General features: G+C 58.5%; 1 protein-coding gene and 1 non-coding gene across 10 annotated transcripts in view; both read left to right on the top strand.

Annotated features, from left to right (window-relative positions):
- EP400 (E1A binding protein p400) overlaps positions 1-13,823 on the top strand; it is a 98,163-nt gene that overhangs the window by 62,454 nt on the left and 21,886 nt on the right. For all 9 annotated transcript variants that reach the window (XM_028095830.2, XM_088019548.1, XM_028095832.2 and 6 more), the window contains 12 exons: positions 466-662; positions 3,249-3,360; positions 3,529-3,672; positions 7,074-7,214; positions 7,422-7,505; positions 7,786-7,920; positions 8,180-8,224; positions 8,305-8,458; positions 8,686-8,927; positions 9,035-9,208; positions 11,280-11,416; positions 11,557-11,613. In XM_028095830.2, the coding sequence (XP_027951631.2) occupies positions 466-662; positions 3,249-3,360; positions 3,529-3,672; positions 7,074-7,214; positions 7,422-7,505; positions 7,786-7,920; positions 8,180-8,224; positions 8,305-8,458; positions 8,686-8,927; positions 9,035-9,208; positions 11,280-11,416; positions 11,557-11,613 (1,622 nt within the window). The remainder of the gene's footprint in view (positions 1-465; positions 663-3,248; positions 3,361-3,528; positions 3,673-7,073; positions 7,215-7,421; positions 7,506-7,785; positions 7,921-8,179; positions 8,225-8,304; positions 8,459-8,685; positions 8,928-9,034; positions 9,209-11,279; positions 11,417-11,556; positions 11,614-13,823) is intronic.
- LOC114202572 (small nucleolar RNA SNORA49) lies at positions 146-275 on the top strand. The gene has a single exon (XR_003607820.1). It is a non-coding gene; the product is annotated as a small nucleolar RNA SNORA49 (small nucleolar RNA).

Genomic DNA, 13,823 nt, shown 5'->3' on the forward strand with positions numbered 1-13,823 from the left:
GCCTAGAAGGAGGTGCAGCATGGGGTTGGCAGACGGGTTTCCTCGGCAGTGATGTAACAGATCACACGCGGACTCCCCGGGAAGAAGAGGGGTCCCTGTGACAGTCGGGTTTGGTGCTGAGATCACTGCAGGGCCTGTTTCCCTGCTCCCTCAGCCTTACTCCTGGGCCTTTTGCTGTGAAGGCCCTGGCATTGCCTGAGGGTACAGGACCGAGCACACGTCCCTCCCCGGGAAGACTCTGTGTTCTCCTGGGGCCTACGGGTTGAGCTGACAGTCCATGTCAGGTGGGAGCTGACGTTTTCCTTTTGTCAGTGAGGCCTGGCATGTGCAGAGTGTGGGGGGTGTCTGTGATCGGTAAGCGGGAGAGGGCCAGACGTTTGTTCCTGGCTGGTAGGCGTCAGAATGTGCCCCAGCTGTGCCCGCTTTGACCAGGGGAGCTAACCCGAGAGCTTTACTTCATCTCAGGAGCTGATGAGGAGTTTCAACAGAGACAGGAGGATTTTCTGTGCAATTCTGTCGACTCACAGCCGCGCCACAGGCGTGAGCCTGGTGGAGGCCGATGCGGTGGTGTTCTATGACAACGACCTGAACCCCGTGATGGACGCCAAGGCCCAGGAGTGGTGCGAGCGGATCGGGAGGCGCAAGGACGTCCACATCTACAGGTGAGGGTGGCGGGCGCGACACGGAGTCCGTGGAGGCCTGGGGGCAGGAGGGTGCTGCTGGGGCTCAAGGGTATGCTACAGCTTGTTCCGGAAGTTTCTGCCGCATCGTTTGTTTTTTCTGAGGCAGACTGCTTGCTGCTTTGTCTGTTCTTTCTTTAGGCCCAACATTTGCTCAGTTTATAATTGGTTTGCTTGAAACTGATCGAATTATGTTGCTCAGACGCAGCTGTGCTGTGCACTCGACACGCACCTGTCGTGCACCTGACCCCCAGGAGGGCGGTTTATATTTCAGTGTTCCAGCTGCTACCTGGCTTGAGTCGTCTGTCAGTAAAGCAGCGACTGAAAGAACTCAAATCCGTGGGCACTGCCTGTAGACACAGAGGATCACTGGCCCCTCACATAACCGAGGAAAGTGGAGGAGCCTCTCCCCTGTATTTCTGAACCTGCTGGAGCATCCATCGTGGTGTAATAACAGTGGGTCTCTGATACGTGCTAGCACCAGACGGCCCTGCCCCCGTGCGTGCTGGTGTGTGCGCGGCGGCACCGTGTGCAAGGCCTCCACCTGTGCAGGTGACCACTCCTTCCACCGAGGCTGAATATAAGTAGCTGCATTACTGCCTCTCTGAGGTTCAAGGAGAAGTATCCCTCAGAGATAGAAGTTAGTAACGTTTGCTGTATGTTTTTCCATGCATCCTTCTAATTGTTTAATGGCTCACGCGACAGTCTCATTAAATCCCCTCTTCTCCCAGTGTTGTGTGAGCAACGTTTTTCTGAGTGATGCTTTCAGCAGTTACTGAAATCGTTGACCCATTAGCAGTTACTAGCTAGAAATGGGAAAACTATTTTATTCTCAGTAACCATGATCCACAAGTCAGGAACAGTCTTGGCAGTGAAGGTGCAGGATGTGTAGGAAACAAGAATCAGATTGTGCAAAACGTGATAAGATGGGAGTTGGAGACTGAGCTATGTTCTGGCACGGGAAGACCTGGTGCGTAAAATGTCCTCCCCCCGAAGCGACGGTAACACGCAGAAGAGTTTTCAGGAAAGCTGTCATGGGGGTTTGTGTATGTGCATGCGTGTGTACCTGTGAGTGGATAAAGTGGGTTTTATTTGTTTTTATTTATTTTCAAAGATTTTATTTATTTGACAGGGAGACAGAGCGCACACACATACACGCACAAGTGGGAGGAGGAGCAGCAGAGAGAGAAGCAGGCTTCCCGCGGAGCAGGGAGCCCGACGCGGGGCTCGATCCCAGGACCCCGGGACCATGACCTGAGCCGAAGGCAGACGCTTAACCGACTGAGCCACCCAGGCGCCCCTCCAAATACCTTTAAAAACCACTTTATCCAGGGGCGCCTGGGTGGCTCAGTCGGTTAAGCGTCTGCCTTCGGCTCAGGTCATGGTCCCGGGGTCCTGGGATCGAGCCCCGCGTCGGGCTCCCTGCTCCGCGGGAAGCCTGCTTCTTCCCTCTCCCGCTCCCCCTGCTTGTGCTCCCTCTCTCGCTGTGTGTGTCTCTGTCAAATACAATCTTAAAAAAAATAAATAAATAAAGTGTATTTGGAGTGAAGGGTAGCTGATAACGGCCGACAGAAACGCTGACAAAGGTTGCAGTGGAGAGGTCTGGGGGAAGGCTCGTCGTTGGGGGCGAGCAGTGAACAGGGCGAGCGTGAGCCAGCAGGGTGGGGTTCCAGCTTCATTGGAGTGCAGGTCGTTTAGCGCTTGTTGCTGACACCGTGGACCGTGAGGAAGAGCTGGGGTCGGAGTGTTGTGCCCGCTTTATGGCCAGAACACCGGCGCCAGCGTTAGGCACGCAGGTGTAGAAACAAAGCGGCGGTCTTAGCATAGTATTGAAGAGATGATACCTGTGGCTTGAAGGCATCACTTTAGCCAAACAGAAAGCTTGGAGGGAAGGATAGGCAGACATACCTGACTGTAGTAAAATGAAAACTTAAGTTTTGGTTTTGCAAGAAGATTCCATAAACAAAGCTAATGCACAAATAATAGATTGGGACAATTATTGGCAATTCTCACAACAGACAGAGGGTTAGATAGCTCATGTAAGTTGAGAAGAAAGATAAATGAGCCCTTCTTTGAGAAAGGGGGGGAGGCACCTGAGCATCCGAACGGGCCAGTCCAGCTGCCCCCACGTTTGGTGGGACGCCCAGGCTCGGAGGCAGAGAGTAGGTAGCTGCGTGTGTGATGGCCTTCGTTACGCACCCAGACGGGTCGGCAGTGGGCATGGCTGCCGGCGGGGTGCTGGCCGAGGGAGCGCCTACCCGTGACTGGGGCCGTGGGGTGGTTGCACTGTTTTGACATCAGGTTGGCAGGGTCTGCTGAACTGGAGATTGTGTGTGCCCTTTGTCCCCAGCATTTCCCTCCAGGGACCCTGGCCCGTGGCGTCACTGGTCACTGTAGCTTGTTTACACGGCGCAGCGGGAGCCAGAGGATGCCCATGCTTGGGGTACAGCCGTACCCTGGGCATTGAGCAGCCACTGGAACCGTGCCACCAGGCCCCCCGCGCCCCAACTGCTCGTGGCGTCGTGCTTCCAGGCGCCCGTTTACCGTACACGTGTCTATGTTTTGTAGGCTTGTGAGTGGTAACTCCATTGAAGAGAAGCTATTGAAAAACGGAACCAAAGACTTGATCCGGGAAGTAGCCGCTCAGGGCAATGACTACTCCATGGCCTTCCTGACACAGGTACCCATCAGCGGCCTGCAGTCCTCCTGGTTGCTGTGTGATGACCGGGGGCGGGGTGGCGCGTGTGGATGAGGAATTGCTAGGCGGTTTCCCTGGTGATGCAGTCTGACGCTCAGGTCAGGTGCTGGCCCATTTCCAGCTGGACACTAATGTGCGTTTCGTGTGCAGCGGACCATCCAGGAGCTGTTTGAGGTGTGTTCTCCCACCGACGACGCCGGCTTCCCAGTGAAGGCAGAGGAGTTCGTGGTCCTCTCTCAGGAGCCTTCTGCTACAGAAATCATCGCGCCCAAAATTGCAAGACCTTTCATTGAGGTGAGGACAGATCGCCTACCCTGGAGGTCACAGAGGATTTGCCGCACCTGCTGTGGGCCCTGAGCACCCTGCCTGCTCTGCAGGCCCCCCTCGCTCAGCCCTGGCACACCCTGCCTGCCCGCTTTGTTTCTCTTATGGGCATTTTCATCTGGAAAAGCAGGTAAACAGCAGTGGAGAGTCCGGGGGCCTCAGGCACCTGCTGCCCAGCTCAGCGGCCATCCGTGTCCTCATCGGCTCTTCCTGAGCCACACCGCCTCCCCTGAGCCATAGCGAGCGGCTGGTGGCAGGGAGCACCTCGCCTGTCCTGTCTGCCCTGCCCTGCCTGGCCCCACGGCCTGCTGTCTCGGCTCCTGTCTGAGAGGCGCCCCGTGTGCGAGTGTAGATGCACACCCGGTTCTGAGGACAGTACAAGGGAGAACGTGAACGATCTTGTTAATACCTTTTTATGTTGGTTGCTTGATGAAATAACATTTGGGTATATCTGGTTAAATAAAATACTGCCATTTATACATTCAGCACGTGAGCTAGAGATGCTAGATTACGTGGCTTGTGCAGTACCGCTTTTGGGTAGTGCTGCTGTGTAGACACACCGTAGACCCGCCGTTGGGGCCATGGGCCCTCCTGCCCTGCCTCGTGGAGCAGCCTGGCTACAGCTCCCCACAGGACTCCCCCTGCCCCTTGGCCTGCCTCGGCGGGGGGGGGGGGGGGGGGGGGTTGGGTGGTTGCCCCCTCCTCCCCCTCCCTCCTTCCTGGGTGTCGTTTTGCGGGCTCTTAGCCTCGTGGGGATCCCCGTGTCCTGGGCCACTTCCCGCACCCTTGCCCGTGGTAGAAGGCTGCACTAGGTCCCTTGTGGCACCTCTTCACCCCTGTCCCCGTGCCCTTGGTGAGGAGGACTTGCCGCAGCCTCGGCTGATTTAAAAATTCTCATTTGGTTGAGAAGTAATAAATGTGTGAGGTAAAGCCTTCGAGAATTTGTCATGAAAAGCAAGTGTCCCTCACCAGACCCTCCCTCTCTGCTCAGCAATGACCACTTGATGCGGTTCCTCCTGCCTCCCTCCTGGAGTTTCCTGTGTACGATGACCCCACACACAGACACATTGTGGCTCCTTCTGCATCTGGAGGGACAGATAGATCAACCCTGTTCTTTTAAAAACAGGTGTTATGTGCACGAGGTTAAAAAGAAAAAGTTGGTTGTTTGCCAGAAATAATGATTTTTCCACTGAAAGTCTCGCGCGTGTCCTGGGAGAGAAATGAGAGGCAGCAGAGTGTGTGCTTGCGGAACATGGTGTTCTCTGTGCAGTTGTCTTGGGGACACGTGCGTAGCACACAGAGCGGCACGCTGGCTCAACACACAGGCACTGTCCATGTGTATTTGTTGAATGCCCTGCCGTGCTTCAGGCATGTTCTAGGCAGGAGGGACCTAGTGTTGACTAAACCACGTAGTGTCCCCCCGTCACCCCCCCCCCCCCCCCCCCGCCGTGAAGCTTACATTCCAGTAAGAGGAGAGATTGTAAGCCAGCAGACGAGTAGATCACAGACTCTCCCTGCTGCGGTGGCGAGCAGTGCCGAGGGCCCCCACAGACAGCGGATGATGTCCAGGGAGGGGTGGCAGGGGGTCAGCAGGGGATGGGGGGTAAGGGAGGTGGGGCCTGGCCGTGTTCTTAAAAACGGTCCTCTGGCTCTGTGCCGAGTCTGGATTGTGGGGGCCGGAGCAGAGGGCCGTGGCAGGGGCGCAGGCGGAACCACCACGCATGGAGTAGCAGTACCAGGATGACTTCCCGGACGCCCGGGACGTCTCCAGCAGGGGTGGTGCTCTTTAGAGGATTCGTGCAGGAAAATGGCTTTCGGTGAACGTTTTGTTGAAGCACGAGAACCTCCTGAGAGGCATGCGTGTCACAGAGAATCAGCTTGAGAGGGCGTTCCAGGGAAAGCCCCCAGAAACTGCCTGCCCCCTCACCACTTGCGTCCCCCAGGGCTGCTCTTCTGCCTCCCGACCACCAGCATGGGGCTGCCCGTGCGGGTCTGGCTTCTGGTTGACGCTCCACTCCTTGGGTCATCGTGATTTCCTTCTCCGGCCCACCATCTGTGTTTGAGCCATGTGTCTGTGAATATTTTCTGTGTGTCTCTTGGCAGACGCACCGATGCATCTCTGCTAACTTTTGGGTAGTGCACCTTAGGGTGGGGCCCTGGGGTCATCGGGGAGGATGCATGTGACCCACCGGGGCTGCCAGGCAATTTTCCAAGTTGGCCAGGCTTCTCTATCCTCTGTCAGCCGCATAGGACTTGAGACGTGGGGTGTCGTTCCCAGCAGTGTGTTGGCGGATGTGCCCGTGTCTCTGGTTGGATTTGCCTTTGCTGTTGGCCCACGAATTTGTGTCTGCATGTCCCTAGCAGAAGTGTTTGCTCACGTCTTTTCTCCTCTTTTTTGGTTAACCCAGCTGTTGCTTTTCCTCGGTGGTTTGTTGGGGTTCTTCCTGTGTTCTGGGCGGATACGTGTGGCATACCTTCCTGTGTTCTGCAGTCTGCCTTTTGGAATATGCTTTCAGGGGCAGGGACTCTGGACTCTGAAGCCGCCCAGTGGCCCGTCTTTATCACAGTTGCTGCTCTCGGCGTGCTGCCTAAGAGACGTTCTCCTGACCCTGGGTCGTCAGGACGTCCTCGCTCGTTTTCCTACGGGTGCTTCAATGTTTATCTTTGTACTTAGAAGTGTGGTCTGTGTGTAGTGCGAAGTCAGGTTACGTTTTAAACTGCAGGTTTTGCCAGGTCGCCAAGAAAAGAGGTTGTATAACTCATAATTGACACCTGGTAACCGGAGACCGCTGGGTTGTGCCCGATGCGCGAGTGTGCGTTCCACACTCGGCCGCGCCTGTCAGGCCTGAGCTCCGGGCTATGGGAAGGCGCCTCCTTCCTTCCACTGGTGTTTCTTGGTCTGTGGTGGTGCCGACCGTCTTACATGCCTGTCGTCTGTGGGCTTGGTTCTGGCAGCCGTGGCGTTGGGTCGTTTGTGTCCTGTTCATGCCGTGGACAGCAGCCTGTGTCTCGTGCACCGTGAAGACTCGTTCTCGTCTGTCAGAGCCGCGGCTGCGATGCATGTCGGTTTAAGGTTGAATGAGGTGCCCCGTCCCGCTCTGTCCTCAGGGTTGGGAGCTTCGTGGGATGGCAGCACGTGGCTCTTCCCCCCCGGGCTTGCTGTCCATCGTGGCCATGAGCCGCGCACACTCATTCTCTGCCTCCCTCGGTGCTTCTTTCTCTGGGCTGAGCGGGTCGTGAACAAGAGCGTGTCACCGCCGGGGGGCTGCACGTGCAGTGAGGCATCTTGTTGGCGCTACGTAGGGCGGCTCCTTCTCAAAACCCCGTAATTAAAAATATATGAAAGTAGTATGAACACGTAATCTCTTTAGGCCCTCAAGAGCATCGAGTACCTGGAGGAAGACGCCCAGAAGGCCGAGGAGGAAGCCGTGCTGGGGTCGTCCGGCTCTGACAGCCCGAGGTGGGGTGAAGAGCCGTCGCAACTGGAGGAGTTAGCCGACTTCATGGAACAGGTTTGGGAGCTTTCTCTTGTGCACTTCAGCTTGATTTTTTTCCATACACCTTGATGTTTTAAACACTTGTCTCTTCTGTGAAATTTTGCTTGGTCGCTGAGTAAGAATGGTCACTTTCTTGATTCAAGTGTTGGTGGGGGTCGTATGAGGACCTTAACCTTCGTTAACTTGCTGTTAACCCTGTTCAAACAATGATTTCTGAAACAGCTTACACCGATTGAGAAATATGCTCTGAATTACCTGGAATTGTTCCACACGCCTACGGGCCCCGAGAAAGAGGGGAACAGCGAGGTAAGGGCAGGCTCAGCTTTCAGAGTCACATTTGGCCTGAAGTAAATGTGACTTGCGTGGAATTAAAGGCATAAAAACCAAGCCCACCAGTGTGGAAACAGATTGAAAACGGAGCAGCTCGGTGCTTGACGGAGGGTTGTGTGTTGGGGGCGGGCAGGGGCCCAGGGCACGTGGGCCTGTAGCTGGGGCCGCTCGTGCGAGCCAGGGGCGGGCTGGGTCACGGCGGGTGGGGCCTGCCGCGGCCGGGTCTCAGGGCCCCTCTCCGCGGCCTTCCCGCCAGGGTGCCGTGCTGACTGCTGTGCGGGAGTGGGAGGCCCGGAACGCCAGGGCCCTGCGGGAGAGGGAGACGCGGGCGCTGCAGGAGCGGGAGCAGGAGCAGCTGCTCACCTACGCGCGGGAGGACGCCTACGACGCGGTACGCGGGGCCCGGGACCCCGTGCGCTCCCCCGGGTCGGACAGCCCTTGTGCGGGGCCCGGGACCCCGGGCGCTCCTCCGGGTCGGACAGCCCTTGTGTGACGCTTGGCCCTGGGCTGTGCGTGTCTGCTCACACTTGGGCTTTTCCCCAAACGTGGTTAAGCGGTGGTGCGGGTACTCTGAAGACCTCCTCGGCACACAGGTAGATAGCTGGTGCACCCGAGGCGGTGCCGCACTGAACGCTGCCCTTCCCCTGCAGGAGTATGTGTGTGAAGGCGCCGACGGGCAGATGGAAGTCATGCCGGTGAGCGCCCATCTCCCTGAGTGTGGGGGTGGCTGCCCTCCCTGAGGCGCACAGCTCACAGCTCTCCCTTCTCCACGCAGCTCTGGACGCCGCCCACGCCCCCCCAGGATGACAACGACATCTACGTGGACCCGGTCCTGTGTCTCACGTACGAAACCACGCCCATCCCAGAGTCCAAGCTGCCTCCCGTGTATGTGAGGAAGGAGCGCAGGCGGCACCGCACGGACCCCTCAGGTGCGCACCCTGCGGCCAGGCTTGCGTGTCCCCTCGCTTTGTGCTCATGCACAGGGGGGAAGCTTTAGGCTTACGGTCCACTTGGCATTAAAGCAGGCGAGTAGGTGTGTGTCCACTGAGGCTCCTTGGTGACAGGCCTCCTCAGGTGCCAGCGCCCTTGTTTCCTCGCTCTCGAAGGCAGAGTCCTCGTTTGTTGACAGCCTCGCTGAGAAGGGCTCTCTGTCCAGTTGCAGGCAGAAAGAAGAAGCAACGTCATGGGGAGCCGGTCGTCCCTCCTCGCTCGCTGTTTGACCGTGCAACACCCGGCATGTTGAAAATGCGACGGGAGGGGAAGGAGCAGAAGAAGAACATTCTGTTGAAGCAGCAAACCCAGTTTGCCAAGCCTTTGCCGACTTTTGCCAAACCAACGGCCGAGTCGGGCCCAGACAACCCTGAGTGGCTCATCAGCGAGGACTGGGCGCTGCTGCAGGTGAGCACGGCCCACAGTCTACGTTCTGTGGTCTCAGTCCTCGGGAGAGCGTGTGCACCTGCGGATGCAGCTCGTTGACCCGTGGTACCTGAAACCCGGTCCCACAGGCCGTGAAGCAGCTCCTGGAACTGCCTCTGAACCTCACCATCGTGTCCCCGGCCCACACGCCCAACTGGGACCTCGTCAGTGACGTTGTCAACTCCTGCAGCCGCATCTACCGCTCTTCCAAGCAGTGCCGGAGCCGCTACGAGAACGTGCTCATTCCCAGGGAGGAGGGGAAGGTGAGGGCAGACGCCTTCTACTCGCGCGACCGCGGAACTCCAGCCCCCGGGCCCAGTGGAGGCTGGCGAAGTAGTGGCCCCGGGCCTGAGATCTTGCCCGACGTGCCTGGAAAATTCCAGGTGCCGTCTGGAGGCTCCCGTGCCACCTGAGGGCTTGGTCCTACCTTCGTGTCTTTTTTTTCCTTTTGTTTCTTAAGACAGCCTCGGGTGAGTGAAAGGGCCTTTGTTTGGCTCTCTTGGCTTATTTGAAGAGAAGTCCTGTGCCGTAGCTCTGGGCTCCTACCGGGCTCATCGGCTGCCACGGTGCTGGGACCAGCTCTGGACTCTGGTTCCGGTTGACCGTGTGCATCACATAGGCCGAGTGCACAGAGGCTGGGTACTCAGTGTCTTTCCCAGGAAGACCGCGGTGGCGGCAGCCTGACCCCGCGAGAGCCAGCCCTGCGGACAGGTGCATCTGCCATGCGGTTTCCACCCGCGAGCCTCTTGTTCTTCTTGATCTGAGAGGGTCTCTTTCTGTTTTCCCTCTGCTGTCTTCACCGCTTCCCTTTCTTGCCACTCGCCCATCTGCCTGCCCTCCGGAGAATGTCCAAGTCCTGTGCACAGAAGGCGTGCATGCGTGGCGGGCTGCCACGTGGCAGGCTGCCGGCGTCGACAAGGGTCCCACGGAGCCTGCTGCCTGTGACAGACGGCGCAGGGCAGATGCGGCAGAAGCGTACCCGCAGGGCCCAAATGCAAAAATCACTGCTCTGTCATTTCTGTTTTCGTGTTCCTAAAAACATTAGTCTTAAAGCATTTATTTGCTTTTTGTTTAAGAACAAAAAAAGCAAGTGTTTCTCACGCTACCACTTGTGATGCCTTTACCAGAGAGACTCCGTGGAATTTTCTGTCTGGTCTGTTATGTGTTGGAAGCACGTCTAGCGACAGCCATGACATTAACGTAGAAAAACATGAAGCTGAAGCTCTGTGCTCCGTTATAGCTCGGTGAGAAGCTAACCTAGAGAGAAAAGGCAGAAATGCGTTTATTAGCTACGAGGGGCATGCTGTGGATAAGTCGGCAAGCAGCCGTGCAGAAGGCCACGTGATGGGGTCAGGACCAGCCGGGAGGTCGGTGTTTGCAGACACGGGCTGGCAGCCACGTGTGGGGTGGGGCAGGGCAGGAGCTCCCTCCCCGCCGATCACGATCTGGGCTCACCGTCGGGCGGTCGTGTGACTTACCTGCTCTTATTCTTGCTCTTTTTCTCCCTCACTTTTCTGGGCCACGGGAGTGCTCCCAGACGCGGTCCCCGATCAGGGCCCGCCTGTGCTGGTCTTGTCGTGAGTCTCCTCTGACGTGGCCGTCCTTGATAGGAAGTCTTCACTTGGTACAGACACTGCAGGAAGTTGCGTACGCATGGCCCTCCCGTGCGCGGTTCCTGCTGTGGAGCAGTTTCCATCCCGCACGCTGTGTTCGAGTCCCAGTTACAGGGCAGTCAGAGCCTGGAGGTGCAGGGGAGGGTCCCGGGGAGCCCTGTGGCCCAGCCGGGATTTGGTTGCTAACAAGCACGCTGGCTTTACACACACAACGTCATGAGACTGGAGTGTTCTCCCTGAAGTTCTGTGGGGCACTGAGGTGTCTTGGGAGCGAGCAGGTGCTTGGCTTCGCTGTAGGACTTAGGCCAGAGAGATTACCCGGCACAGGTAATGCCGTGAAGCCCCGAGAACACACTCCCAGCCACGCAGTGCCTCTCCCCTTCCCTGTGCCCTGTGGGTGGAGGCCCGTGGGAGGGCAGCCGTTGCTTGCTTCCCGGGGTCTGTCGCCGACGGAGGTGCGCTGGCTCGGCCTCACTGCCATGTGACCTTGGGCACTTTGCCCAGTGGTCCTCTTTCCCTGCGCAGGCGGGGAGCCGTCCTGCTCTGGGTGATCGCAGGCTCACGCGAGGTGGCGTGTGGAGAGGAGCAGTGTCTGCAGGCGGTGGGCGGCAGGGACCTCGAGCCTCGGGAGGAAGTAACCAGGTTCAGTCCTGGAAGTTTGAGGTCAGGCTTGCACACGAGCCACCGTCTGACTGACGTGCTGCCTTGGGTTTTGTCTCAGAGTAAGAACAACCGGCCCCTGCGCACAGGCCAGATGTACGCCCAGGACGAGAATGCCACGCACACGCAGCTGTACACAAGCCACTTTGACCTGATGAAGATGACGGCCGGCAAGAGAAGCCCCCCCATCAAGCCTCTGTATGCTTCCCACATCCTTCCCGCCCCTCCCCCGTGACGAGCTGGCGCGGGTTCGCCGGCCGCATGGCGTGTCCGTCACGCGGGCTTCCTCGGCAGCGGTTTCTTGTCTGCTAATGGTTGTACCCTTTCCCGCACTGCAGGCTCGGCATGAATCCCTTTCAGAAGAACCCCAAGCACGCCTCCGTGTTGGCAGAAAGGTATTTCTGTATTTTCCACTATTGGAAGTGATCTCATTTTAGTGTGGTCAGCGAATCGTGCAGCCTGTGCGTCCAGGCAGGGCCAGCAGGGGGCCGCGAGTGCCACGTGTCATTGCCATGACGAGGGTCTATCCCTGCTTGCAGGCCACAGGGGACACGGGCAGACGTGACGGGGCTGTGGGAGAGGCTTTGTCCTTTCTCGGCCGTGCCCACCTCTGATCTGCCATGTGTTTTATTGGTTCTGCCTTAAAATTAAATCCCGCACAGGGGTGAGCATACTTGCTTGGAGACTGAGTGAGGGTGGGAAGAGGGCTGACGAGAGGGTGGGCAGGGAGACGCTGGGCGTGTGAGCAGGCGCAGTGGGCCGACTTGGGAGCTGAGTGTGGGCTGCGCGGGTGTTTGCCGCACACTCCCTGTGCTTTCAGATGTTTGCTTTGCGATGAGGTGGTGGGAACCACATGTCTACATGAAGCCCGGGTGCCCATCTGGCTCAAGCCTTCATAGTTGCCCAAGGGAGGGTCTACAGTACACTGAGGGCCCTGCTTTGTCCTTACTGCTCTCAGTGTTGCCCCCAGCGGGGCGCGTCTTGTGCTGAGACCCCTGACTGCCTCTCCTGGCCACTCCGAGGTGGCCCGAGGCCTGTGCTGCCCATCCGACTCTGTGGGCCTGGACTCCGCAGGATGCTCCCTGCCTCACGGCCGTGCCCTACCACTCAGGCCTGGGACGGTCTTCCTGGACGTCTGCGTGGCTCGGGCCCAGGATCCCCTCACACGTCACCTTCCCCACCTTGTGGACAGTTGCACCCTGGTCCCGTATCACGTTCTTTACTTGAGTTGCGTGGTGTCTGGGTGCCTCTGGGGGTAGGGGTTCTGAATCCTGGAGTACAGAGCAGGCGATAGTGTGTGTTTGTGGATGAAATCAACAGATTGTTTCACCCAACTGGCATTTATTGGCAGGCTTCGTGCCTACCGCTCTGTTGGGCCCAGCGGTTGAGTAGCGAGCAGAAGGCCGTGTTCTTGTTTCCATATCTGCGAGACGCAAACTCGGAGGAATCTTAACAGAGGTCGAGGATCCATCCTGCAGGTGGATGGAACAGTCTGGCAGAACCCAGGGCGAGCGGGGCCTGGGGGGAGGAGACAACGGGGTGTTCCTGCTGGATGTCACCCCAGCGTGAGGGGATGTTGGGTTGGCCATCATGGGTTTGCAGTGTGTGGAGCCAAGGAAGAGGGGTTACAAGGCAGGTCCACAGGACAAGCACAAGGGGCCCGGGGTTGTACCTCCAAGGTGGGGGAGCAGGCAAGCAGGGAGGCAGGTACACTGGGGGCACGATGCGGAGGAGGCTGAGGGCCTCAGTGGGAATAGGTTCAGTGTGAAGCCCAGCTGGGGTGAGGTGGACGGAGGCTGTGAGGTGAGCGCAGGCCTGCGGCGTCCTGGGGGCCCAGGTTGGTTTCTGTGTTTGGCTCAGATTGGAGGGATGGATCCCACGTGGGCTGGTGGACATGACTAGAAGGTGGGCAGTTGAGGGGAGAAGAGCGCTGGGCGTGTGGGTCCACAGCCGGGTGGGGACTCAGCCTTCTGCAGTCCGGGTGTCCTCTGAGGATCTCGAGGCGGCAGCCAGGGGTGAGGGTGTGAGGGTCCATGAGGAGTCGGCCAGGCCGTGCACCAAGGAGGAAGAAGTGACGCTGGGTGGCCCGGGTGGGGGGCCTTGCTGTGCGTGGGGTCAGCTTCTCTCTCGTCAGTGAAGACACTTGGGCCCCACGTGGAGCTGGCAGACCAGGGGAGCCTGGGTGTAGCTTTGCCAAGTGCGACGGAATGGAGGGAGCGCTGGTGCAGGAAGGCCTGCATGTTCATGTGAGAGCCGGGGCGGGGTGGGGGCTCTGGGCAGACTGACGTGGTTGATGTTAGCGAATGGGTAAGAGGTCCGCCAGGCGAGCTGGGATGAGCAGTGGGGGTGGGGGGAGCTGACACGCAGCAGCAGTAGGCAGGTGCGGTGCCCAGGGGAGGCCCGGAAGTGGGGGTGGTGTGCACGAGGTTTTAAGGAAAGCCGGGCTCTCTGGTAGGAGTCAGAGCACTGGGTGGGTCACAGTAGTTGGGGGCGGCGGGGGTGGTGGTGGTGCAGGAGCAAGGGTTCTGTGAAGGGTGCGGAGGCCTGTGGGGACTTCATGGCCCTGGGCTGGGAGGGGGCCCTCCCTCCCCCTGGGCTTTGCTGG

This window comes from Eumetopias jubatus, unplaced genomic scaffold, assembly GCF_037043125.1.
Source record: "Eumetopias jubatus isolate StellerSeaLion01/CBP00866 unplaced genomic scaffold, mEumJub1_p1.0 scaffold_16, whole genome shotgun sequence".
In the NCBI taxonomy this organism is placed as follows: Eukaryota; Metazoa; Chordata; class Mammalia; order Carnivora; family Otariidae; genus Eumetopias; species Eumetopias jubatus.